We start from the raw sequence: 26,667 nt of genomic DNA, 5'->3' as shown, positions 1-26,667 counted from the left end.
GGCGGCCATTGGAGGGTGAACCAGTGGCAAAGGAAGACCTTTCTCTCTGTCTCTCTCTCTCACTGTCCACTCTGCCTGTTTAAAAAAAAAAAAAAAAAAAAAAAAGTTTACTGCAAACAGCACAGGCAAGGAAAGCTCTCTTGAGGTACAGATACAGTAAGTAATAAACAGAAATTCAAGAAATAAACACACAAGGCAAGGCTGGCGCCGCGGCTCACTTGGGTAATCCTCCACCTGCGGCGCCAGCACTATGGGTTCTAGTCCCGGTCGGGGCGCCCAGTTGGTTGCCCCTCTTCCAGGCCAGCTCTCTGTTGTGGCCCGGGAGTGGCCCGGGAGTGCAATGGAGGATGGCCCAAGTGCTTGGGCCCCGCACCCATGTGGGAGACCAGGAGGAAGCACCTGGCTCCTGGCTTCGGATCAGCGTAGCATGCCGGCCTTAGCAGCCATTTGGGGGGTGAACCAACAGAAAAAGGAAGACTTTTCTCTCTGTCTCTAACTCTGTCAAAAAAATAATAAATAAATAAATTTTAAAAAACCACACAAGGCAAGTTGCAATAATGAGAAATGCAAGCTTATGAAGGCACAGTCAACAGGTTCTATCTATCTACAAAATGCAAATTAGCTAACTTACATATTTCCAATGAAGAAGGACTAGCATACTACAACATAGTAGTAACTGCCAGAGTCATCCCTCGTTGATATCTTGAATTTTATATGCAAACACAAATGTAAAACAATTCATTTGTGGTAAAGTAAAAGGAGCAGTGAGCATTTTGTACAGAAGCAGATTTTTGTATAAAACTTGTTAAAATCAATTTGAAGAGCAATTTGGTGTTGACAGCTTTTTATTCTGCTACAACTTTACCAAAAAATAAACAAAAACCCATCCATACTTGGAATGGGCTTTATGACACTGCAGGTTAAGCCACAGCTTACAAGGCTTGCATCCCAAACCAGAGTACTGGTTCAAGTCCCATCTGCTCAGCTTCTGATCCAGCTCCCTGCTAATGCTCCTGGGAAGACAACAGAAGATGGCCAAGTATTCAGGACCCTGACAGACATGAGGGAGACCAGAATGGAGTTCCTGGCTGCTGGCTCTGGCCTGGCCCAGACCTGGCTGTTGTGGTCATTTGAGGAATGAGCCTGCAAATGGAAGATCATGATCGTGTTCTCTCTCTCTCTCCCTGTCCCTCTGCCTTTGAATAAATAAATAAATAAATAATTTTTTTAAAAGATTTATTTTATTTATTCAAAAGAGTTACAGAGAGAGGTGGAGATAGAGAGAAAGGTCTTCCATCCGCTGGTTCACTCCCCAGATGGCCGCAACGGCTGGAGCTGCGCTGATCCGAAGCCAGGAGCCAGGAGCCTCTTCCGGGTCTCCCACGCAGGCACAGGGACCCAAGGACTTGGGCCATCTTCTACTGTTTTCCCAGGCCATAGCAGAGAGCTGGATCAGAAGAGCAGCAGCTGGGATTAGAACCAGCGCCCATATGGGATGCGGGCGCTTCAGCTCAGTGCATTAACCCACTGCGCCACAGCGCTGACCCCAATAAATAAATAAATTTTAAAAGAAAAAAACACATCCCCTTGCATCATGAGAACATTTTAATACAGGAAAGGATGGATAAAACTTAAAGGTGAATACTTTAAATTACAAAACTTAGCCCAAAAGAAAACCTATTATATTGAGGATAATTTCACTTAATCATGAACTTCAGAGTCAAAGTCTATCCCAAAAAGTTGCCTTGAGGGATCACAGAGATCCACAGTCCAATCCATTTTTCCAGTCACTCATTTCCTCCCAACATGAGTTTCCCTCATTTTAGGCTTGACATGACTTTACAGAAAGTATCAAATAGCTCACAAGGCTGGATTTCTTTAAAATCATTTCCAATCTTGAGATAATAAGATTCTGAGATAATGAGTACTTCTAAAAAATTTTTGGGACTTCTAAAGAAACAGCCACTTGACCCAATAGTGTCTTTCTCCTGACACTATGTAGACACTTACACAAGTATTTCAAAGTGCAACCCCATCAAGAGGAGACAACAATGGAGGACAAACAGCAACACTTTTATAAAACGGAAAGTACACTTCCAGGGTAAGACAGCAGACTGAACACAAACATCTAATTTTGCTTTCTCCCAAAACTCTACTAAACAAGAATAAAGATTTCGTTATTGCTATTTTATGCTATTTTTAGGACATAAACCATAAGCACATGAAGAATGGAAAAAGAGACAAGAGTAACAAAATTTTAGAAGCTAGAAAGAAGTTGGATAATTACTTAGCCCAAAGATGTTAATTTTTTTATTATTATTTTGAGAGGGAGAGTTACAGAGAGAGGGAGAGACAGAAGGACAGATGTCTTCCATCCCCTGGTTCACTCCCCAAATGGCTGCAGCTGAGCTGATCCAAAACCAGGTGCCAGGAACTTCTTCTAGGTCTCTCACGTGAGTGAAGGGGTCCAAGCACTCAAGCCATCCTCCTCTGCCTTCCCAGGAGTACCAGTAGGGAACTGGACTGGAAGTGGAACAGCCAAGACTCACTTAGGATGCTGGCACCACAGATGGTGGCCTAACCCACTACACCATAGCACAGGCCCCAGATCAGTTAAATTATAAACTACCAGTTCTGAAGACCAAAAACAAACCCAGTTTACATCACAAAATCCTCAAAAGGCTCAAGAACTGCCAGAACAGAGAGGGGAAAGGAGACTAAAATAAGAATGAACTAGGGAAACGCTGAACAGGTGGAAAACTAGATCTCCTCTGAGCTGCTGAACAGTCCTACCCTCATCACGGTAGATGACTGGAGATTTATCAACTCAGCAGGGTAAATCCCACATGGTGGAAGACACACTAACCGTTAGTAGGTATACTAACCAAAAGAGATAAATTATATGACCCTCCCTACGAAACGCTCTATTGCGCATTACCCAGTCCTCACTGACTGCAATGCCAGAACACTGGCAACCAGACCTCAATCTTCCAAGCAGAAAACTGGAAAATACTCTGGAAAATCAGGCCCAAAGGAAAGACACACACTGGAGACAGGCTCGCTAGTCCTCCAGAACAATGGCTTTCAGTCTTGGCCACACACTGGAATCATTTGGGCAGCTTAAAAAAAATAAGGATGCTAATCTATGGAGATAGAAATCAGAACAGTGGTCAGCTTTGAGCAAGAAATGGGGACATAAAAGAATGGTACATGAAGGAATTTTCTCAGATTTTCACCTTGCTCTTGAATCTTATACTGGCTACACAGCAAAAATCATCAAAATGTAAACTTAAATTGCATGCATTTTATTATATGTAGCCGCATCTGAATTTTTCAAAAATACTGCTACCTGAACCCTACCCCTGGAGATTCTGATGTATTGAGTCTAGCTTTTTTAAAGCTTTCCATGTGATTTTAATGTGTTTAATGTGCAGCCAAAGTTAAGAATCACTGCTTCAGATTCTAGATTATAGGGTAAAACCAGAAGTTAAAAAAAAAAAAAAAAAAGCCATACTTACAAGCTCAGGGCTTCTGATCAGCTTCTAGCTACCAAATCTTAATCATGAACAGGCAACCGAGGATTACCAGACCTATAAGGGGAGTTTCTACTGTTGAGACTATACCAAACAAACAAACAAACAAAAAGTAATTGGGAGGAAGCAAACTGTGTGAGAAAAAGAAAACGTAAAAGAACTATCTTTGACATCCCCAGGTAAGAAAAGATATGGCATCTGGGGCCGGCGCTGTGGCGCAGTGGGTCAAAGCCCCGGTCTGCAGCATCAGCATCCCAAATGGGCGCCGGTTCAAGTCCCGGCTGCTCCACTTCCCATCCAGCTCTCTGCTATGGTCTGGGAAAGCAGTAGAAGATGGCAAAAGTCCTTGGGCCCCTGCATCCACGTGGGAGACCTGGAGGAATCTCCTGGCTCCTGGCTTCAGATAGGTGCAGCTCCGGCCGTTGTGGCCAATTGGGAAGTAAACCAGTGGATGGAAGACATTCTCTCTCTCTCTCTCTCTCTCTCTGCCCCTCCTTCTCTCGCTGTGTAACTCTGACTTTCAAGTAAATAAATTTTTTTAAAAAAAGATATGGCATTTATGAAACAAGAAAAGAGACAGAGGAATAAGTGATTGAAGAGAGAAGAGGAAGCAGAATCTGCCAGCCTGCAGCAGGGTCATGAAGCAAGACAATCTGGTTCACTCAGGTCCAGCACTGTCCAGTTCAGTGGTGGAAGGGCATGGGCTCACGAGAAGCATAGTGGCTTTAAATCAGTATAAGGTATAGGTTCCTTTTTATACCACTATCCCGAGCTTCTCAAAAATTTTTCCTCCAGAAACCCTGGAAAGTAAAGATTCTAGACTCAAAAAAATAATAGAGTGAGGATCAAGACCAAAAGCCAAGAGATTAAGCAAAAGCACGTTTAGCAAACGGCAGCCCTGACCCACAGTCTACTTCCTTTGCCCAGATCTCAGGACCAAGCATACACAGCAGCTCCCCTCCTTATTCTGGGGAACACATTCCAAGACCCCGAGTGGTGTGGAAGTCTGAAATCTCATACAGTGCCTCTTCCGTGTGAACTAAGGACCTACCACACGTTGTGACCATAACTTTGGCAGTCTGCCTTGCAACAGCAAAACCAGCACAAATTTCTCTTTCCTTCATAATTTTATAGACAGAAAATTTGTCCCTAACACAGATCTTAGGTAGCTCTGCACACATTTTTTTTTTCTTTCCTTAGTAAGTCAAGAACTTTCACCTTTTCACTTAAAGGAAGTGCTTTACAGCTACTCACTGGAATATCCAAATTATCAGCAACACTACTCTTGTCCTTTGGGGCCACTGTTCAGCAAAATAAGGGTTACTTGAACACAAGCACTGCAATACCAAAGACAGTCCATCTGATGACCAAGATGGCTACTAAAAGTGGCTACTAGGTTACAGTGGTGTATACAGTGTGGATATGCTGGACAAAGGGAGGATTCACTTCCCAGACAGGGCAGTGAGGTTTCAACATGCATAACGGCATACAACTCAAAATTTTTTTGAACTGTTTATTTCTGGAATTTTCCAGGTAATATTTTCAGATCTTGCTTGAGCATATGCAACTGAAACTGTGAAAGTGAAACTGCAGATAAGAAGGAACCACTTTACCCCATTCCTCTCCATGCCCCTACTTGATTTAGGTGCCCTGTTTTGCATGCTGTCAAACCAATTTCCATCCTGGTATGCGTCCTACTGAAGAACAATGTCTTTCACTTCTACTGCACCCTCTAGACTATAAGCTCCTTAAGGACAAGAGCAGCATCTGATGCAGCTTTGTATCCCCAGAGCCTAACACAACGACTTGCCACAGGAGACACTGTACAAAAACAAATACCATGCAAAACTACCTGCAATATCACAGCACACTAAGTATAATTTGGACTGAGTCATGAATAAAAAACAAAGATTTAGAATTTGATAAAGAATCGCATCTAGAATTAATTTAAAATCATCCCAGAGACACTGAAAAGTTTCAATTTTAGATCTATATGATGGTCACAAATGTTTTAAAATTATCATTTGTAATAACATGAAAAACATCAAATACTTAAGAATAAATAACAAAAGATGTGCAAAACTTCTACACAGAACACTATGAAACACTACCTTGAGAAATTTTAAGAGATTAATAAAAAAGTAGACAGCTATACCACATTCATAAATTCAAAGACTTAACATTGTTAAGATGTCAATTCTCGGGGCCAGCATTGTGGCTTAACAGGTTAAGTAAGCTACCACCTACAATGCCAGCATCCCATACAGCTACTAGTTTGAGTCCTGGCTGCTCTGCTTCTGATCCAGCTCCCTGCTAAAGCACCTGGGCCATAGCACCCACATGGAAAACCCAGAAAAAGTTCCTGGCTTCGGACTGGCCTAGTCCTGGCCATTGCAGCCATTTGGGGAGTAAACCAGCTGATGGAAGATCTCTCGATCTCTTCTGTCTCTGTAACTCTGCCTTTCAAGTAAATAAAATAATCTTAAAAACAAAAAATGGAGCCAGCACTATGGCATAGCAGGTAAAGCTGCTGCCTGCAGTGCCAGCATCCCATGTGGGCCCCAGTTTGAGTCCTGGCTGCTCCACCTCCGATCCCGCTCTCTGCTACGGCCTGGGAAAGCAGTAGAGGATGGCCCAAGTCCTTGAGTCCCTCCCATGTGGGAGACCAGGAGGAAGCACATGCTTCTGGTTTTGGATTTGCACAGCTCCAACCATTGTGGCCATCTGGGGAGTGAACCAACAGAAGGAAGACCTCTCTCTCTCTGCCTCTCTTTAACTGTGCCTTTCAAATAAATAAATAAACCTTAAAAAAAAAAGTCAATTCTCCCCAAAGTAATGTACAGATTCAATTCCAATTCCAAAATTTGTAGAAATTGACAAGCAGATTCTGAAACTTATATGGATGTGTAGAAAGCCAAGAATAGCCCAGTTATAAGGATCAAAGTCACATATCAAGGCTTATTATAAAGTTACTTTAATACAGCGGTATCAGTACAAGGATAATAAAGTGACAAATCAGAGTGTTCAGAGACAGACTCATACTTACTCATACAGATTCATCTGATCATGAAAAAAGTATCACTGTACAGAAGGTAAGGATGGTATTTTCAATAAATGGTTCTAGGGGGCAGGGATTTGGCCAGCAACTGGTATTAGAATGCCTGGTTCGAGTCCAAGGTACTCTGCTTCCAATCCAGCTTCCTGCTAATGCCCACCGGGGAGGCATCAGATGATGGCTCAAGTACTCTGGGTCCTAGCCACACATGTGGAAGCCCGGATGGAGTCCCAGATTCCTGGTTTTCACCCCCACCCAGCCCTGGCTATTTGGGGGCATCTGGGGAATAAAGGAGCAGAAAGATTTCTCTCTTTCAAATAACATGGAAGTAAACAAAATTGTTGTAATAATAATCAGTGGCACTGGGTCAAACAGATATCCACATCATAAAGAGTGAATCATGCAGTTTATCCTTTCAAGTGGGCAAAGACAATTCTTACAATCCATCTAGAATTAAATGTAAACTGTATGCCTTAAATGCAAAAAGTAAAATTTCTACAAGGGAACACAGAAAAATATCTTCATATCCTTAGGCTAGCACACAAAAAGCAGCAGCCATAAAGAAAAAGTCTGGTAATGGGGCCAGCACCGTGGCTCACTTGGTTAATCCTCCACCTGCAGCGCTGGCATCCCATATGGGCGCCGGGTTCTAGTCCTGGCTGCTCCTCTTCCAGTCCAGCTCTCTGCTGTGGCCTGGGAGAGCAGTAGAGGATGGTCCAAGTGCTTGGGCCCTGCACCCGCATGGGAGGCCAGGAAGAAACACTTGGCTCCTGGCTTCAGATCGGCGCAGCAACAGCCGTAGCAGCCATTTGGGGAGTGAACCAATGGAAGAAGACCTTTCTGTCTGTCTGTCTCTCTCACTGTCTTTAACTCTACCTGTCGAACGAACGAACGAACAAACGAATGAACGAACAAGAAAGAAAGAAAGAAAGAAAGAAAGAAAGAAAGAAAGAAAGAAAGAAAGAAAGAAAGGCAGACTTGTAAAATATTATTTCATTAAAACTAGGAATTTCAGATCAGCACCGTGGCTCACTTGGCTGATCCTCCGCATGCGGCGCCGGAATCCCATATGGGTGCCAGGTTCTAGTCCCAGTTGTTCCTCTTCTGGTCCAGCTCTCTGCTGTGGCCCAGGAAGGCAGTGGAGGATGGCTCAAGTGCTTGGGCGCCTGCACCCACGTGGGAGACCAGGAAGAAGCACCTGGCTCCTGGCCATATAGGGGGTGAACCAACTGAAGGAAGACCTTTCTCTCTGTCTCTCCCTCTCACTGTCTGGAACTCTGTCAAATAAATAAATAAATAAATAATCTTAAAAAAAAAAAAAAAAAAAAAACTAGGAATTTCAACATTAAAAAAAAAATCATTAGAAGAATGAAGAGGCAAGGGACCGGCGCTGTGGCATAGTGGGTAAAGCCGCCACCTGCAGTGCCGGCATCCCATATGGGCAGCGGTTTGAGACCCAGTTGCCCCACTTCTGATCCAGCTCTCTGCTATGGCCTAGGAAAGCAGTAGAAGATGGCCCATGCCCTTGGACCCCTGCACCCACATGGGAGACCTGGAAGAAGCTCCTGGCTCCTGGCTTTGGATCCGCACACCTTCAGCCATTGCAGCCAATTGGGGAGTAAACCAACAGATGGAAGACCTTTCTCTCTCTCTCTCTCTCTGCCTCTTCTCTGTGTAACTCTGACTTTCAAATAAATAAATAAATCTTTAAAAAAAAAAGAGAGAGAGACAAGATACAAATGCATTATATAAACCAGAAGAGACTCATATCTAGAATAAGGAATTATAAATCAATTGATATTAATCATACCGATGAAAACTAAGCTAAAAGACTAGGCATTTCACAAGATGACACCGGAATGGCCAATAAAAGATACTCAACCTCAATCACCAGGAAAATGCAAAATAAAACCACACTGCTATAAAACTGCACCTCTACCAGAATGGCAACAATTTTCTGAAGCCACAAGCATCAGCACAAACGTGGGGCAACTGGAATAGCATTCCTCAAGATTGTTCAACAATATCCAATACTAAAGTTTAACATCCACTCACCTCAAAAGCTAACTATTCTCCCAGATACACCCCTCCTAGTCATGTTCTATTTTCTAATCTCTGGTGGTTCACTTAGTAAAAATTCATTACCTGCACACTCAGCATTGGGAACTTTGTGTGTATATTGTACTGTCACAAGTTTTCTAATATTTCTTTGACACAAAGTTCTCAGAGAGCTCAAGGTTAGCCTTTCAGAACAGAAAGAGAGTTTCTGGGACAAAGACAAAATTTTACTAGTGAAATTCCAAAGCAAAAAGAAAGCTGCTAACACATACCAGCCGAGAAACAAAGATAACGACTACCAAGAGATCATTTTTCTCCAAGTTCATGAAGCACTGGGCTTCATTCTCTCAGCAAAGAAAGGAGTTTATTATCCCACACTGCGACCCAAAGAAAAGATATCTTTGCAAGAAATGCTGGTGCTTTTTTGAAACGACCCTGACAGCCTAGACAGGAGAAAAGCGAGGGAGCCATTCCAAAAGTTCGGGTTAACTCGTCACTGAAACAGTACCGACTGAGATGATCTAAGACGCCCAAAGACAGACAGAATGAAAAAAGAGCGAAAAATCACAGCAACCGTAACACCAACACCGGCACCACAATCCAACCTACCGGAAATCCTGTGGTTAATTTGAGGCTTGCCCCGCTAGTCATAAGGTGATTCAGTGATGGCTACAAACGCTCCTCAAGCGCATCCCTGGGAGTCGCCTGGCACACCTGGCTTGTCCATCACCTGCCCGGAGACGCGGCCGCGCCGGCATCCCCGAGGCCACACACAGACGCCAACTTCGCAAGTAAAGGGCGCACGCAGGCGGTCTCACCCCACCTCAGGTCACCCGGAGGGAACGGACCTGTGGCCTCGAGGGTGGGGGGTGGGGGGTCAGCTTCCCCGGGACTCCCGAGGAAGTGCCCCCCGAAGCCGCTCCGCCTCCCCGCCTCCCCGCAACTTCGCAGGAAGACCCGCCGGCGGGTTTCCTCCCTGGCGCCCCCAGGAGCGGGGTCGCGGGCGACGGCTGCAGACGAGCCGGCGACCGCAGGGAACTTAGGCCCCGGCGGGGCCGCGAGCGCCCGCTCCGCAACTTTGGCGGCGGCCCCCGCCCGCCGCGCCTCGGCCCAGCTGCGCGCCCCTCAGAACCCCGGGCTCGCCGCCCGCCCCGGCCTGGCGCAGCGCCCCCTCACCTTGGAAACGCTGGGTGGACTTCGCTGTAAACATTAACTTCCCATGCAGCCGGCAGCCGCGCCGCCGCGTCCCAGAGCCTCGGCCCCGCTCTCGGCTCCGCGGGCCGTCCTCTCCCGCGTCCTCAGGCGCACCGCGCTGGCTCGGGGGCTCAGGGCCGCCTCCCGATCTTCACCCAGTCCTCCGGGCACCGTTGCCGTCTCAGCCACCGCCGAGCCCCTCGCCCGCCGCCCGCCGGTTCTTCCAGGGTCCGGCCCGGCCGCGTCAGGAAAGCCCAAGGCGCAGGCGCGGCAGGGCCTTAAAGGGACCCAGCCGCCTCTACCGCATAATGGGTTCGAGCAGGTTAGGGGCCGGGCGGGCTGGCCGAGGAAAGCAGAAGCCGAAGGGATTGGGCCGACTGGAGCGGGGGCGGGGAAATCGCGCGCTCCTCCGCCTCTCTTTCAAAGCAGCAGCCCTCGGCCCTGCAGATTGCTGACTTCCCCAGTCGCTTGGACCGCCCCTTTCCCTGTTAGAGCTGCAGAAGACACACCCCCTCGGGAGCCAGAAGCGACCCCGCGGCGCCCGGGGCTGCGGGCCTCGCGCGGCCGCGCCGCCCACGCGCCTGGCTTCTGGGCTGCGGGCACGCGGTGCAGACGCGCAGGCTTCGAAAGCGTCCCCGAGCTCCCCTGGGAGGTATCCTGAGGTCACCCTCGGAAACATTAATCAACGTGTAAATGGCACTTGCGTTGGTAAAGCACTCTCCCTGCAAGCGCCTTGTCTGGACGCACGGGGCTAGTGCGGAGTCCGGCAGGGGGCGGAACCTGGGCTCAAATACGTGAAGTCCAGCCGGGCAGCCAGCCAACATCAACGAAGAAATTCTTAGAAGGAAAATACTCAGTGTAGGGCAGTAACAGCCTATTAATTCCAGTCGTATCCCAAGAAAGTAGGCGAGAAAAGTTACTCTCGTTATACATTCAGAAGCGACCCAGAAATTGATGATAAATGATCAGCACGAAACACTCCAAAACTGTTGACTAGAAACTAGAGGTCTCCCGTCATTTTCCAATTTAAATGTGTAAGACATGGCATCCAGAAGGAGTTCCGCTGTAATAAGCATTTCAGAGAAACTCCCCAATTTTTTCAACAAAATTAGGAAATACAAAAAAAATAGGAAGTAAAGCCATATCCTTAAGGCATCCAGCTGAGAACTTTGAAAACTTGAAATTTATCTGAGGCAAATTTCTGTATAACTTCAGGTCGTGCCATTATTCAAAGTAAGTTTCAATGAACAATTTCTTTGCAACCAAATCCATCTTGTCTAAGAAAACTAAGGCATTCTTGATAATCTACCTGTCTGTCCCATATTCAATCTATCAGCAAATCTTGCCGGTTTTTATCTGCCAGGTTTTCCCCGAATCTGACCTTTCCTGTCTTCTCCATCACCATCTTCGCCTGCTGGATGGGAGTGGAGGGACAACTGACTTTTAATTGGTTTACTGTATTCTTTTAACAGAACAAGTGACTTTGTGAAAATATAATGTGACCTTGTCACTTCCTAGCATAAACCCCTTCAATAGCGCTCTGTTGTCTCAGACAAAATCTCCTAAGGCCTACATGGTCAGGCACCTTGCCTACCTCTCCACATCTCAGGGCTCAACCCGCACTCCATCCTGCCCTTGTGGCTGCGTTCCCTCCTATTTGGCAGCTCCCTCTCCGCACACACTTTTTGGGAGCTTTGTTCTGGGCCTGGGATGTCCCTCCAACCCTCATCCTTCCAACGTCAGTGTAGTCGCCACGCTGAGAAGCACCCTCTCACCTCCCTGCCCCGGTTCTCACTTCTTGTTTCCTCCACCAAACTATTAACACCATCAAGCCAGAAGCTTGGTTTTGTCTGGTTCACAGTTATATTTTTGTATTTCTTCAATAAATGAGACTCACAGATGCTAGAACTTGAGCTAGATGTGTCTTAAAGGTTACCTAAATCACAAAAAGGTGAAAATGTCACAATTTGACATTTGGAATTAGAGTCTAAAAAAAATATTTTAAAACTGATGATATAGTGTTTTAGCTAGGCTGTCACAAGATTTTCTGGGTAACCTTTAAAACTGAGTTCTCAAAGCGCCTTGTATAAACCCCTCAATTAGTAATATAGCTATGGGATAGGCCCACATGAAACCAATAACATTGGAGATGAAGACTGGGTGACCAGAGGTCAAGGATAAAGGGAAAACATTTTACTGCTTGCTCAAAAAGTTTAAAAATCTACCTTGTCTATTTTAAAGCACATGAATATATTACCTATTTGAAAATAAATAAGTGACACAGAGTGCCTATTGTATGATTTCAGTTATTTGAAATTCCAGAAAAGGCAAAGCTAATCTGTGATGGAAAAATTCATTAACAGTAGTTGCCTCTGACAGACGGCTGAATGGGGAGGTATGTGGAGAACTTTATGGGTAGTAAAAATGGATGTCTCTTGATAGAGGTCTGAGTTATACCAGTCTACTCACTTACCAAAAAATGTACAGGGGGCCGGCACCGCGGCTCAATAGGCTAATCCTCCGCCTTGCGGCACCGGCACACCGGGTTCTAGTCCCGGTCGGGGTGCCGGATTCTGTCCCAGTTGCTCCTCTTCCAGTCCAGCTCTCTGCTGTGGCCCAGGAGTGCAGTGGAGGATGGCCCAAGTGCTTGGGCCCTGAACCCACATGGGAGACCAGGATAAGCACCTGGCTCCTGGCTTCGGATCAGCATGGTGCACCAGCTGCAGCGCGCCGGCCGCGGCGGCCATTGGAGGGTGAACCAACGGCAAAGGAAGACCTTTCTCTCTGTCTCTCTCTCTCTCTCTCACACTGTCCATTCTGCCTATCAAAAAAAAAAAAACAAAAATGTACAGGGGTGGATATTTGACCTAGCAGTAAAGACACCAATTAGGATGCCCACATTCCACAACTGAGTGCCTAGGTTCAACTCCCAGCTTCAGCTCTTGATTCCAGCTTCCTGCTAATGCAGACCCTGGGAGGCACCAGTCCGGTGGTGGCTCAGATAACTGAGTTCCTGCCGCCTACCTGGCCAGCACCTCCCCACCCTCTGCTCTGCCACCTGCTGCTGCAGGCATTTTGGTAGTGAACCACCAAATGGGACACCCCCTACCTCCCACCCCAGTTTCTCTGACTTTCAAATAAATGTTGTAATGTTATCAACATTTGAGTGAATACAAACTTTACCTTAAAATATAAAAAATTAATGAAATTTTTAAAAACAATACTAGCTGACACATAGTTGGGCACTCACTGTGCACAGGGCTATAATATACCACTGTTTATTCTCATCCTCATACTATCTCCATGAGAATAGGTATTATTATCATAACCCCATTGCATATGAGGAAATTATTATTTAGCATATACCAAGTAATTTGCCTTGATTTATGTCACCGGAAAATGGTGGTAGAGCTTTGAATGCAGCCAGCCTAGTGGTGGTTTATGTATTTTTTGGTTTATGTTTTCACTCATCTGGGCTACTAGATCAAGAGCTTCAACAACAACTGAAACCATATTTGGTCTTAAGCTTCTTAGTAGCCCCAGCACTTTACATAGTAGCTCTTAAATATATTTTGAATGAATGATTAAAAAAGCCTGGTATTGATTTTATTAGGACAAATTATATATTCTGGTATTTTCTACATAATACACCTTTAGTTGTATTTATATGTGTGTGTGTTGTATTTTCTAAATAACATTAACATTTAGCTATACTTATATATGTGTATGTATAATTTATACCAACTTGGCACAGCTCTGCTACATGGTGGGCTGTTTTCTCACCTGAGAACAGAAGCTTGCATCATGAGTGCTGAGCCCCCAGCACTATGCCTATTTACCCTTTTCTTTCACTCAGCCTGAGCACATCAATTTATTGGGTTGGAAGAGCTTACACTTTAACAGCTCACTGAAATAGCTCATTCTAACCAGAGAAAGAGCTAATTCCAACCTCTCATGAGTGCTTGAGCACTTGCGTAAGTGAAATTCCATTGTGTGAATTCCACACCAACACCACCTGGCTCCAGCTCCTGCCATTCTGTCCTCACACTCCAGAGCCTCACCCGTGGATAGATGATGGGGGAAGCACCGAGCACCCCCTCAGAGATAGCAGTAGATTCAGCTAGCACTTCAAGTTTCCTGTGTTGTGATACTGCACACTCTTAGCATTCATTTGGAAGGAAAATCCCTCCAAATCTGGCAAGGGTTAAATCCCAGAATAGCAGGATTCTTATCTGCCAAACACGTTTAACTGCAAAACATGTTTAAGTCATGTGAGACCCCTTGCTCACAGAAAAGCAAAGCAAGGGAGAGGCCTCCCCTGAGAGTCAAAAACAACTGAAGTGCAAAGGCAGAACTCACCAGTGAGGTCAAACCCATCAATGAACAACACACCATGCTTTTCCTGGGCAGCTGGCATTTGGGGCTTGCAGAACCACTAGCCACATAGAACTACTGACATTCAAACTTAAAATTTTAGGGGCAGGCATTTGGCCTAGCAGTTAAGACACCCACAATCCACATGGGAAAACCTGGATTCAATTCCCACCTCTGGCACCAGATTCCAGCTTCCTGCCAATGTAGACCCTTGGAGGCAGCGAGTGATGGCTCAGGTAGTTGAGTCCCTGCCGCCCACATGGAGACCTGGATTGAATTGCCAGTTTCTGTCTTCAGGCCAGCCTGGTCTCAAGCCTTTGCAGGCATTTGGGGAGTGAATCAGCAGATGGGAGCTCTCTGTCTGTCTCCTCTCTCACAAATTAAAAAAAATTTTCTCAATCACATTCCCATATTTCAGGTGCTCAATGATAGCACATGTGGCTAGTGGATGTTGTCTGCACAGTACAGATATAGGACATCTTTATCCATCAGAAAGCTCTATTGGCAGCATGCGTTGTAGCACTGTGTGTTACGCTGCACACTGCAATGCCAGCATCCCACACAGGGGCAAGATCATGTCCCAGCTGCTCTACTGCTGATCCAGCTCCCTGCTAATGTGCCTGGGAAAACAACACATGATGACCCAATCACGTAGGTCCCAGGCACCTGCATGGGAGGACCGGGATGGAGTTCTGGGCTCCTGGAATCAGCCTGGTCCAGCCTCATGCCATGTGGCCATCTGGACGGTAAAGCAGTAGATAGAAGATCTCTATCGGTCTCTCTTTGTCTATCTATCTCTGTAACTGCCCTGCTTTCAAGTAAATAAAAATAAAATAAATCCATTGTTTGCATGACACTGGCTGCATCTTAGGAAAGAACATTGTTAAGAAGCATGTAATTCTGTTCCCATCTCTTGCCACTTGTGCACAGGTAGATTCTGTATCTGTCATCGTTGTGATAAAGAACAAGCTCTCCGGTTCTAGAGTGTAGATGTCATTTTCATATGTGCTAACACACATATGAAACAGCAACCCAAACAACAGCTTTTGAAATTGTGCCGGCCGGCATCGCGGCTCACTAGGCTAATCCTCTGCCTTGCAGCACTGGCACACCGGGTTCTAGTCCCGGTCAGGGCGCCAGATTCTGTCCCGGTTGCCCCTCTTCCAGGCCAGCCCTCTGCTGTGGCCAGGGAGTGCAGTGGAGGATGGCCCAAGCAGTTGGGCCCTGTACCCCATGGGAGACCAGGAGAAGTACCTGGCTCCTGCCATCGGATCAGCGCGGTGCACCTGCCACAGCGCGCTGGCCGCGGCGGCCATTGGAGGGTGAACCAACGGCAAAAGGAAGACCTTTCTCTCTGTCTCTCTCTCTCACTGTCCACTCTGCCTGTCAATAAATAAATAAATAAATAAAAGCAATATAAAATTTAATGCAAAAAGAGCACTTAAACTATCAAAATAGCTGAGAATGGGACCAACGCCATAGCACAGTTAGATTAATCTTCCACCTGCAGCACTGGCAACCCATATGGGTGCCGGTACTAGTCCCGGCTGCTGCTCTTCCAATCCAGCTCTCTGCTGTGGCCTTGGAAAACAGTAGAAGATGGCCCAAGTCCTTAGGCCCCTGCACCCACATGGGAGACCCAGAAGAAGTGCCTGGCTTCGGATCAGTGCAGCTCTGGCCGTTATGGCCATTTGGGAAGTGAACCAATGGAAGGAAGACCTTTCTGTCTCTCCCTCTCACTGTCTGTAACTCTACCTCTCAAATAAATAAATTAAATCTTTTTTAAAAAAATAGCTGGGAACTAGCAACTTGTAAACTAATGAAAATGATTACACTGTGACCTAAAATTTAAAGTATATGAGGGTACTTCAAAAAGTCCATGGAGGGTTCAGTGTTGTGGTGTAGCGGATAAAGCCGCTGCCTGCAATGCTAACATCCCATATGGTTTCTAGTTCAAGTCCCAGCCACTCCATTTCCAGTCCAGCATTCCCAGGTGCTCCCAATAGCAGAGGCTGGGCAAGGCTGAAGCCAGGAATGAGGAGCTTCAGCCAGGTCTCCCACATGGGTACAGGGACCCAAGGACTCAGACCATCTTCCACTGCTTTCCCAGGTGCATTTAGCAGGGAGCTGGATTGGAAGTAGAGCAGTGGGAACTCAAACTGGCACCAATAAGGAATGCCAGCATTGCAGAAGGCTTAACCTGCTGCACCACAACACTGCCCCCCCCTTCGGTTTCTTTACCAGGCAAATAAAGATAAGAGTCCCCAATGAAAGAAATACTGTGAGATATGTTTTTATTTCATGGAAATGGTTGAACAACCAAAAGGGGGGAAAAAAACAAGCCGTGTACAAACTTTAGATAAGGCTAATTAGCACTGCACCCTCATCTCCCCTTGTGGGGAAAAAGGATCAGGAAACACACGGAAGTGTTGCTTTTTAGTAACGTTAATTTAGCTTTTGTTATGAACTGTGCTTCTAAATGTGACTGGGAAGCAGCATGCCTGACAGGCCATGCTGCCACCACCAGTACCACTAAATAGAATTTGTAAACGAATACTATGGTAATGAAGTCATTTTCCTTGGCTAATCTGAAGCCCATAGAGACACACCAGGCCTCCTCTGTGTAGGGACATTAACAAAAAAGACAACCAGAGGCCAGTTACACAAGGAAAGAAACAGTGTTGAATTACGAAAAGTCAATTATTAAGTTACCTTTCTTTCCTGCAGGTGTGGAATTCAGCCTAAGGCTTCATAAATTCTTGTTCATCACTTGAATAGCCACAATGCAATGAGGTAACATTCTTAAAATAAAACTGAAGAAATGTTAACAAGCTGTTTCTGCGTTTTGAAGATTAAGCTAAGTATACAAATGCTAACTCAATAAAAAAAATTTCCTGCTGTAGCAGTTGCGCTATTGTAAGTTTTTATATGCAATTAAATGTCGTTGTAGACATTTACCCGTTTCCCTTTGGGGTTTCTAAAGGCAGCAGTCATTTTGGTGGTAACCATGATAAGCAAAGACAGAGAGACTAGGGATTTGAATTGAATTTATAGCTGACTCATAGGGAGTGTTTACAGCAACACTGGCACTGGGATCTGCCCATCTCACACCCTTTCAGTTCCATACTGCACACTTGTTAGGTAGTACCTGTAAGGAAAGCTAGAAATGTAGAGGACTAGGAATACTGAAAGCAAAGCTTTTGGAAATTTTATGAGCTCTAACAAATTTTTATTTTCTTCCTTATTTCTTCTCTCCCTTCCTTCCTTCTTTTCTTCCTTGCTTCCTTCCGTCCGTCGTTTCCTCCTTCTGTGACTTAGTTTGTCTTAGCATGACCTTCTCTTACTGTGTTTTAGGTGCCCAGTCTGAGGCATTGGCTACAGGCTTATATAATTAGATGGTTTCAGTTCGTGGAACTTGACCCTAGATAAAATTATTAATTTGGTAGAATTTTCCTTTTTGGCTATTTTTTCTCTGTAGCTGAGATTTGCCAGCTATTGTGTTCTATTACTGGATATTATAGTCGCATTAATCAGGAACAATTGGGAGTTTATTGTGCAATGCAGAAGCAAGGCATATGCCTTTAAGAGGTCTCTAAAAGAGAGTAAGCCACTTCTTCCACTCTCCTAAAAAAGGTCTGGTGTACTATATTGGTTTCAAAGGATTGCCTCTCTAATAATGGCTTATGTTTTTAAAGTATCTCTAAGATCTGGGTCCTGTGGAAGTACTCCCAGTCTATTATCTCACTTTAATCTGCACCATAATCCTATTGTCAACCTTGTTTACAAGTAAACCCCAAGGAAGTCATGAAGAATGCTTCATTTATTTACTCGCTCATGTACTCACAAACATTCAAGTGTGTCAGACACTTTCCTGAGAAGAACAATAACTACAACCGATCAGCAATAATGTCATAGGCCACATAAGATGGCCATTATTAGGCTCATTTAAAAGATGAGGAAGCGGCTGGCTCCACGGCTCACTAGGCTAATCCTCCGTCTTGCGGCGCCGGCACTCCGGGATCTAGGCCCGGTTGGGGTGCCAGTTCTGTCCCAGTTGCTCCTCTTCCAGGCCAGCTCTCTGCTGTGGTCCGGGAGTACAGTGGAAGATGACCCAAGTGCTTGGGCCCTGCACCCGCATGGGAAACCAGGAGGAAGCACCTGGCTCCTGGCTTCAGATTGGTGCAGCGCTGGCCGTGGCGGCCATTTGGGGAATGAACCAACAGAAGGAAGACATTTCTCTCTGTCTCTCACTGTCTAACTCTGCCTGTCAAAATAAATAAATAAAAGATGAGGAAGCTATAGCTAGTCCAGAGTCAGTCACATTGTTAATAAAAGGAAAAGCAAGAACGTTGCATGTCTTTCTTGTGTCATTTGGAGTCAAAATATCGCAGCAGTTGTGCTCACACTCTAGTGTAAGAATGTGTAGTCTGATGTAGAAGACATATATATGAACAAATAAATGGACAAGAGCATGGTGTGTTCTGTGATATGAAGATAGAATGTTGGCTGGCGCTGCGGCTCAATAGGCTAATCCTCTGCCTTGCGGCGCCGGTACACCGGGTTCTAGTCCCGGTCGGGGCGCCGGATTCTGTCCCTTTGCCCTTCTTCCAGGCCAGCTCTCTGCTGTGGCCAGGGAGTGCAGTGGAGGATGGTCCAAATGCTTGGGCCCTGCACCCACATGGGAGACCAGGAGAAGTACCTGGCTCCTACCATCGGATCAGCGCGGTGCGCCGGCCCCAGCGCGCCGGCCGCGGCGGCCATTGGAGGGTGAACCAACGGCAAAGGAAGACCTTTCTCTCTGTCTCTCTCTCTCACTGTCCACTCTGCCTGTCAAAAAAAAAAAAAAAAAAAAAGATAGAATGTGGTGGGAATAACTCTCCTGGCAGAGAGAGCTGTGCTAGTGTTATCTGCCTATTCCCCCTTCCATCTTTCCCTATAAACATGTATAATCACTTTTTTCAAGCTAAACCAGTCACATTAACTTAACTGCCTGGCTGTGCTAATTGGTTCAAGGGGGTAGGCTTGCAAGAGTCTATCCTGGAATTTTTCAAGCCAGATGATGAAGCTCTGAGGATGTGAACTCAGCAATCCTGGCTGTACTCAAGGCAGCAAAATGAAATGGAAAGCAGTCTAAGGGTATTCGAATTCCTGGTTCTGGTCAATTCTCACTTTCCTAAGACTTTATTGTTCTGATTTTTTAAAAAGAAAGATTTATTTATTTGAAAAGCAGAGGGACAGAGAGAGAGAGGGAGAGACAAAGGTCTTCCATTCATGGGGCTGGCGCCGTGGCTCACTTGGTTAATCCTCTGCCTGCGGCCCCAACATCCCATATGGGTGCCAGGTTCTAGTCCCTGTTGCTCCTCTTCAAGTCCAGCTCTCTGCTGTGGCCTGGGAGGGCAGTGGAGGATGGCCCAAGTGCTCCCGCGTGGGAGACCAGGAGGAAGTGCCTGGCTCCTGGCTTCAGATCGGCACAGCTCCAGCCGTAGCAGCCATTTGGGGGGTGAACCAACAGAAAGAAGAACTTTCCTCTGTGTCTCTCTCTCACTAACTCCACCTGTAAAAAAAAAAAAAAGAGAGAGAGAGATCTTTCATTCACTGGTTCACTCCCCAAACACCTGCAACAGCCAGAGCTAAACCTGCCAATTAGAAGCCAGGAGCCTGGAACTCCAACCTGGTCTCCCACATGGGTGTCAGGAACCCAACTACCTAGGCCTTCTTCCACTGCCTTCCTAGGCACATTAGCAGGAAGCTGGATTGAAAGTGGAGCAGCCAGGACAAGAGCCAGTGCTCTGACAGAGGATGCCAGCCCTGCAAGCAGCAGCTTAACCTGCTGTGCCACCATGTCAGGCCCCAGATCTTTCTTTAATGCAATGATCTCCCCAATAATCTTCTAGTGACTCATTAACTCATCCCTATTTTTAACAAGTTACACTGGGCACTGTTGTAGGCACTGGAGGTAGATACCTGCAGAAGTCATACTCTAACATGGCCCCAAAGGATCCTGGCTGCCTGTTACTCATTCCCAAGCATGGGACCTCCCACCTAGAATAAGGACTTCTCTGTGTGACCAGTAAAGCACAGCAGAAGTGATAGGGTATACCTCTGAGAACAGACAGGCCTTTGTACCTTTTACTCTGTTCTCTTAGATCATCTGTGTCAGGGAAGCTCTGGGAAGGGTAAAACCCATCAATGTGCAGAGCCACCTTGAAAGCAATTCTTTCAGCCCCAGTCAAGCTATCAGATGGCTTTGATCCTGGCCCACATCTCACTGAATCTGACAAGCATTCCAAGCCAGAACCAGCCAGAATGCTGCTAACAAGTTCCTGATACACAAAAACCATAAAATATAATCAATGTTTATTTTTGCTTCAAGGCACTAAATCTCAGAGTGATCTGCTGCCCCAAATACTAATGAATAGCTATAGATAACCCATATAACGTATCAATGACAAAAAAAAAAATATAACCTCTGTCTTGACTAAGCATAAAATCCTGGTGTGAAGGCTCTGCGTGGTGGCGTACTGGGTAAAGGTGCTGCCTGTGACAACTGCATCCCATATGGGCATGGGTTCGAGTCCCAGCTGTTCCACTCCTATCTAGCTCCCTGTTGATGTGCCTGGGAAAGCAATAGAGGATGACCCAAGTGCTTGGGCCCCTGTACCCATGTGGGAGACCCAGAAGTAGCTCCTGGCTCCTGGTTTTGGTCTGGCTCAGTCCTGGCAATCTGGGGAATGAACGAGCAGATGGAAAATCTCTAGAGCTGGCACTCTAGCGCAGTGGGTTAAAGCCCCAGTCATCAGTGCCAGCATGCCATATCCCACATGGGTGCCAGTTTGAATCCTGGCTGCTCCACTTCCAATCCAGTTCCGATAATGGCCTGGAAAAGCAACAGATGATGGCCCAGGTACTTTTGTCCCTGCCACCCACATGGGAGACCAGGAAGAAGCTCCTGGCTCCTGCCTTCAGCCAGGCTTAGCCTTGGCCATTCCGGCCATTTGGGGAGTGAACCAGTGTATGGAAGACCTCTCTCTTTCTCTCTCACTCTCTCGCTCTCTCTCTTTCTCCCTACCTATTTCTGTAACTTTGTCTTTCAAATAAATAAAATTATTAAAAAAAAAAAGAAAAGAAAAGAAATCTCTCGCTCTGTGTGTCTATCCCTCTCCTGTGACTCTTCAAATAAATAAATTAATTAAAAAATCCTAGTGGGAGGAAAGAGGCAATAAACAAATATACATTGTACATTTAAAAATATGGTAAGAAAATGGGATATCCTTATACAAATGAAGTTGGATCTTTATCTTATACCATATATAAAAATTAACTCAAAATGGACCAAAGACTTAAAAAACTGCACTCAATACATGACCAAGGACAAAGCCATTAAGAAGTTTCATTCCGGGCGGGCGCCGCGGCTCACTAGGCTAATCCTCCACCTAGCGGCGCCGGCACACCGGGTTCTAGTCCCGGTCGGGGCACCGGATTCTGTCCCGGTTGCCCCTCTTCCAGGCCAGCCCTCTGCTGTGGCCAGGGAGTGCAGTGGAGGATGGCCCAGGTGCTTGGGCCCTGCGCCCCATGGGAGACCAGGAGAAGCACCTGGCTCCTGCCTTCAGATCAGCGCGGTGCGCCCGCTGCAGCGCGCCGGCCGCGGCGGCCATTGGAGGGTGAACCAACGGCAAAAGGAAGACCTTTCTCTCTGTCTCTCTCTCTCACTGTCCACTCTGCCTGTCAAAAAAAAAAAAAAAAAAAAAAGTTTCATTCCGGAGCTGGCATTGTGGTATAATAGGTTAAAAACCACTGCCTATAACGCCAGCATCCCATATGGGTACCAACTTGAATCCCAGCTGCTCCTTTTCCAATCCCGCTCCCTGCTAATCACCTGAAAAAGCAGTGGAGGACGGCCCAAGTGCTTAGATTCCTGAACCTACATGGGAGATACAGATGAAGCTCCTGGCTCTTTGCTTTGGTCTAGCCCAGCCCTGGCTTTGTGTCCATTTGAGGAGTGAACCAGCAGATGGAAAATCTCTCTATCTCTATTTTTCCCTTCTCTCTCTCTCTCTGTATATATAGAAATATAAATATATATTATATAAATATATATAATATATAAGATAAAATATAAATATACATTATATAAATATATTTAAAGGTGGAGATTTATATATATAAATCTATATATATATATATAAATCTCTACTTTTCAAATAAATAAAGTAAATTTTTATTTAAAAAAAAAACATCTTCAGGGATATTTCTGAAGCAAGTGTCTCGGACATCTTTGGGCTTCCCAGGCTGTAGGAGTATGTGAAGCTGCATTTCTGTGTGAGTTGTGCCATTCACTGCAAGGCCATCAGGAATCAACATCATGATCCCGGAAGCACGGAGCATCTGCACCCCAGTTTAGACAGGCTGCTGCTGCCCACGACCTCCAGCCAGGCTATGTAAAGACCTGAGTCCTTAAGGACTGAAGGAAACCACCCCTTGGAAAGACAAAGTAGAAATCACCTTTAAAAACAAACAAACAAACAAACAAAAAAAAAAAAAAACAGTGAGACAGGGGCCAGTGCTGTGGCACAGTGGACTAAAGCCGCAGCCTGCAATGAATGCCAGCATCCCATATGGGCGCTGGTACAATCCCAGCTGCTCCACTTCCCATCCAACTCCTTACTAATGTCCCTGGGAAAGCAGCGGAGGATAGCTCAAGGACCCAGGCACTTGGGCTATGTGGCAGACCTGGAAGAAGCTCCGGGCTCCTGGTTTCAGTCCGGCCCAGCTCTGGCCACTGTGGCTATTTGCAGAGTGAACAGCTGATAGAAGACCTCTCTCATTCACTCTGTCTCTATCTCTCTCTGTAACTCTGTCTTTCAAATAAATAAAATAAATATTTAATGTGGTTGGCACTGTGGCACAGCGGGTTAATGCCCCGGCCTGCAGCACTGGCATCTCATATGGGTGCTGGTTCGAGACCCAGCTGCTCCACTTCCAATCCAGCTCTCTGTTATGGCCTAGGAAAGCAGTAAGAAGATGGCCCAAGTCCTTGAGCCCCTGCACCCGCATGGGAGACCCGGAAGAAGCTCCTGGCTCCCGCAGCTCCAGCTGTTGCAGCCAATTGGGGAGTGAACCATTGGATGGAAGACCTATCTCTCTGCCTCTCCTCTCTGTGTAACTCTGACTCTGACTTTTTTTTTTTTTTTTTTTGACAGGCAGAGTGGACAGTGAGAGAGAGAGACAGAGAGAAAGGTCTTCCTTTGCCGCTGGTTCACCCTCCAATGGCCGCCGCGGCTGGCACGCTGGGGCCGGCGCACCACGCTGATCCGATGGCAGGAGCCAGGTGCTTCTCCTGGTCTCCCATGGGGTACAGGGCCCAACTGCTTGGGCCATCCTCCACTGCACTCCCTGGCCACAGCAGAGAGCTGGCCTGGAAGAGGGGCAACTGGGACAGAATCCGGTGCCCCGACCGAGACGAGAACCCAGTGTGCCAGCACCGCAAGGCGGAGGATTAGCCTAGTGAGCCGCGGCGCCAGCCTGTAACTCTGACTTTCAAATAAATAAATCTTTAAAAAAAATAAATAAATATTTAAAAAAGAAAGAGAGATAGCAGAAAATACCAAAGTAGGATATATAATCTAATGCAATTTTTGCTTGTTTCTTATACATTAAAATATTCTATGTGTATGTATATGTATGTCTAAGTCAAGATGTAAACTGTACACCATGGTTTTGCAAAAATGCTGCCATTGGGAGAAACCAAAACATACAAGAGATTTCTCTATAGTATTTCTCTTTTTTAAAGATTTATTTATTTATGTATTTATTTATTTATTTTAAAGTCAGAGTTACAGAGGGAGGGGGAGAGAGAAAGAGAAAGAGAAAGAGAAAGAGAAAGAGAAAGAGAAAGAGAAAGAGAAAGAGAAAGAGAAAGAGAAAGAGAAAGAGAAAGAGAAAGAGAAAGAGAAAGAGAAAGAGATCCTCCATCTGCTGGTTCACTCCCCAGATGGCTGCAATGGTCAGGGCTGGGTCAGGCAGAGAGAGCCAGGAGTTTTTTCCAGGTCTCCCACGTGGGTAGCAGGGGCTCAAGCACTTGGGCCATCTTCCACTGCTTTTCCCAGGCGTGTTAGCAGGGAGCTGGATCAAAAGTAAAGCAGCCAGGACTCCAACCAGCACCCATATGGGATTCCTGTGTTGAAGGTGGTGGCTTTACCCACTATACCACAATGTCAACCCCATCTGTAGTATTTCTTACAACTACATGTGAATGTATAATTATCTCAATAAAAATTCAACTAATGAAAGGTGAACTAGACAAAAGATAGCTACAGTAGCTATTAATACTAGACACATTATATTATCAGGGATACAGTCACTGCATAGTGAAAACTTATCAATTCACCCAGAAACAAAATAAGTTTTTGTTTTTAAAACTTAGTATGAGGAACAGGTAATTTTCATAGCAGTTAAACCACCACATGAGATGCCCGCATCCCATTTCAGAATCCCTGAGTCAGGTCCTGGCTCTGCTCCTTATCCAGCTTCCTGTTAAAACACATCCTGGGAGGCTGTAGGTAATGGCTCAAATACTTCAGTCCCTGCCACCCACATAGGATACCCAGATAGAGTTCCTGACTCCTGGCCCAGCCCCAAATGTTAAAAACACTGGCAAAGTGAAACAACAGATAGGCAGTCTCTATTGCTCTAAAAAATTCTTACACACATGTATTAGGAGACAGGTCCAACTGGGTTCACATTAGCCTCGTTAGTAATGTTTTAAAAACCTACAAACAACCCAAAGAATGAATGCAGTATATTTACACAACAGGATATTATATATCAGTGAAAATCAATGGACTACTGCTCCAATCAACAATATAGATGAATCTTAGAAAAGTAGTACTGAGTTGCAGAAGCAACAAGCAGAAAACATCTGAAGATATGAGACTATGGGCAGTTTGAACTGGTGGGTAAGCTGCCTGCATCTCACACTGGAGCACCTGGATTTTTTTTTCCCTTAAGATTTATTTATTTGAGTGGCAGAGTTACACAGACAGACACACAGACGGACAGAAAGGTCTTCCATCCACTGGTTCACTCCCTAAATGGTTGCAATGGCCAGAGCTGGGCTGATCCAAAGCCAGGAGCCAGGAGCCAGGAGCTTCTTCTGGGTCTCCCACATGGATGCAGGGGCCCAAGCACTTGGGCCATCTTCCACTGCTTTCCCGGGCCATAGCAGAGAGCTGGACCAGGAGTGGAGCAGCGGGACTCCATCCATATGGACATCCCCTATGGATGCCAGCACTGCAGGCAGAGGTTTAGCCTACTATGCCACAGTACCAGCTCAGAACACCTGGATTTGAGGGCACCTCTGGCTGCTGACTTCAGGTAATGCAAACCCTGGGAGGCAGTGGTGATGGCTCAAGTAAATGAGTTCCTGCCACCCATGTGAGAGACCTGGATTGCATTCCTGGATCCCCCTCTGGGCTGCCCTGGCCCTGGCCATTGAGGCATTTCAGGAGTGACAACACAGGCAGGGGTTTTCTGTCAATTGTCTCTGTGTGTGTGTTTACCTCTCAAGTAGGTAAATACAAGTGGAGGAAAAAAAAAACATGATATTAAATAGTGCATTTTATTAGAAACATAAGTATCTCCCAAAAAATATTCAAAAGAGATAAGAGAATGATGATAATGTTCAGATTAGTGCTTTCCCTCTGCAGAGAGAGACAAAACATAAAATGAAAAGAGAGTGGCCCAAATAGGTGTAATGTTATTGGTAATATTTAGTGATCAGGTGGAGTTCTGGACTCAAAGCCATTTGTTTTATGCATTAAGTTTGATTATACACAGATATTCTTCTTTGGGCAAATACTACCTACTAAAAAAATAAATCAAAAGGAAAGCTCTGATACAGTGAACTAGCAGCAACACTGTTAACATCCCAAGTTTAGGTAACAAAAACATCCAGTGAAATTTTCATTCCACTTCAAAGAAAATCCCAGAGATTTAAGAGCTGGGTTCACTGAGCCCCTTCGCACTGTTTTGTCTGAAGGGAATGCCCCTGACCCTCAGTTACTTAGAGCCTGGGAAATATAAATAGAGCCCATCCTGGACAATGCAGGCAAGTTGGCATAGTTTTTGTTAACCAAGGCTTTTTCTCTCCCACCCCTAAGGAACTGGTCCAGCTCTGCATGTTTCTCATTCATTTCCACAGTGTTCTGGTTCCCAGGGTGGGAAGGGAATGTTTTCAAGTTTATTGGGAAATTTCTCTGCACCCTTCCTGCCATGCATCCTTTCTTTTTCTCTTTAATTTGATTACAGAAGCATTACATATTAATTGCATAAAATGTCATTACAGAAAAACACAAAGATTAAAATCACTTGTAATCTCATCATCAAACGATAATCACCACAGATATGCAGTCTATTTCCTTTCTGTCTCATTTCTAAGTATATGAATACATAGTT

General features: G+C 45.7%; 1 protein-coding gene across 11 annotated transcripts in view; it reads right to left on the bottom strand.

The window, feature by feature from the left end:
* EVI5 (ecotropic viral integration site 5) overlaps positions 1-10,310 on the bottom strand; it is a 235,525-nt gene extending 225,215 nt beyond the window's left edge. For 7 of the 11 annotated variants that reach the window (XM_017346082.4, XM_017346083.4, XM_017346084.4 and 4 more), the window contains exon 1: positions 9,256-9,756. In XM_017346082.4, coding sequence (XP_017201571.1) covers positions 9,256-9,297 — 42 coding nt within the window. In that variant the 5' untranslated portion in view covers positions 9,298-9,756. Of the gene's footprint in view, positions 1-9,255; positions 9,757-9,822 lie in introns of those variants that run through there. The other 4 variants (XM_008264880.5, XM_070078034.2, XM_070078035.2 and 1 more) reach the window with 1 other exon arrangement.
* Between the last annotated feature and the right edge of the window lie 16,357 nt (positions 10,311-26,667).

This window comes from Oryctolagus cuniculus, chromosome 7 (assembly GCF_051225735.1).
Source record: "Oryctolagus cuniculus isolate XC-2025 breed Fujian yellow rabbit chromosome 7, ASM5122573v1, whole genome shotgun sequence".
Taxonomy (NCBI): domain Eukaryota; kingdom Metazoa; phylum Chordata; class Mammalia; order Lagomorpha; family Leporidae; genus Oryctolagus; species Oryctolagus cuniculus.
Note: the sequence above shows the minus strand (reverse complement) of the source record. Positions and strands in the feature narration are given on the sequence as shown.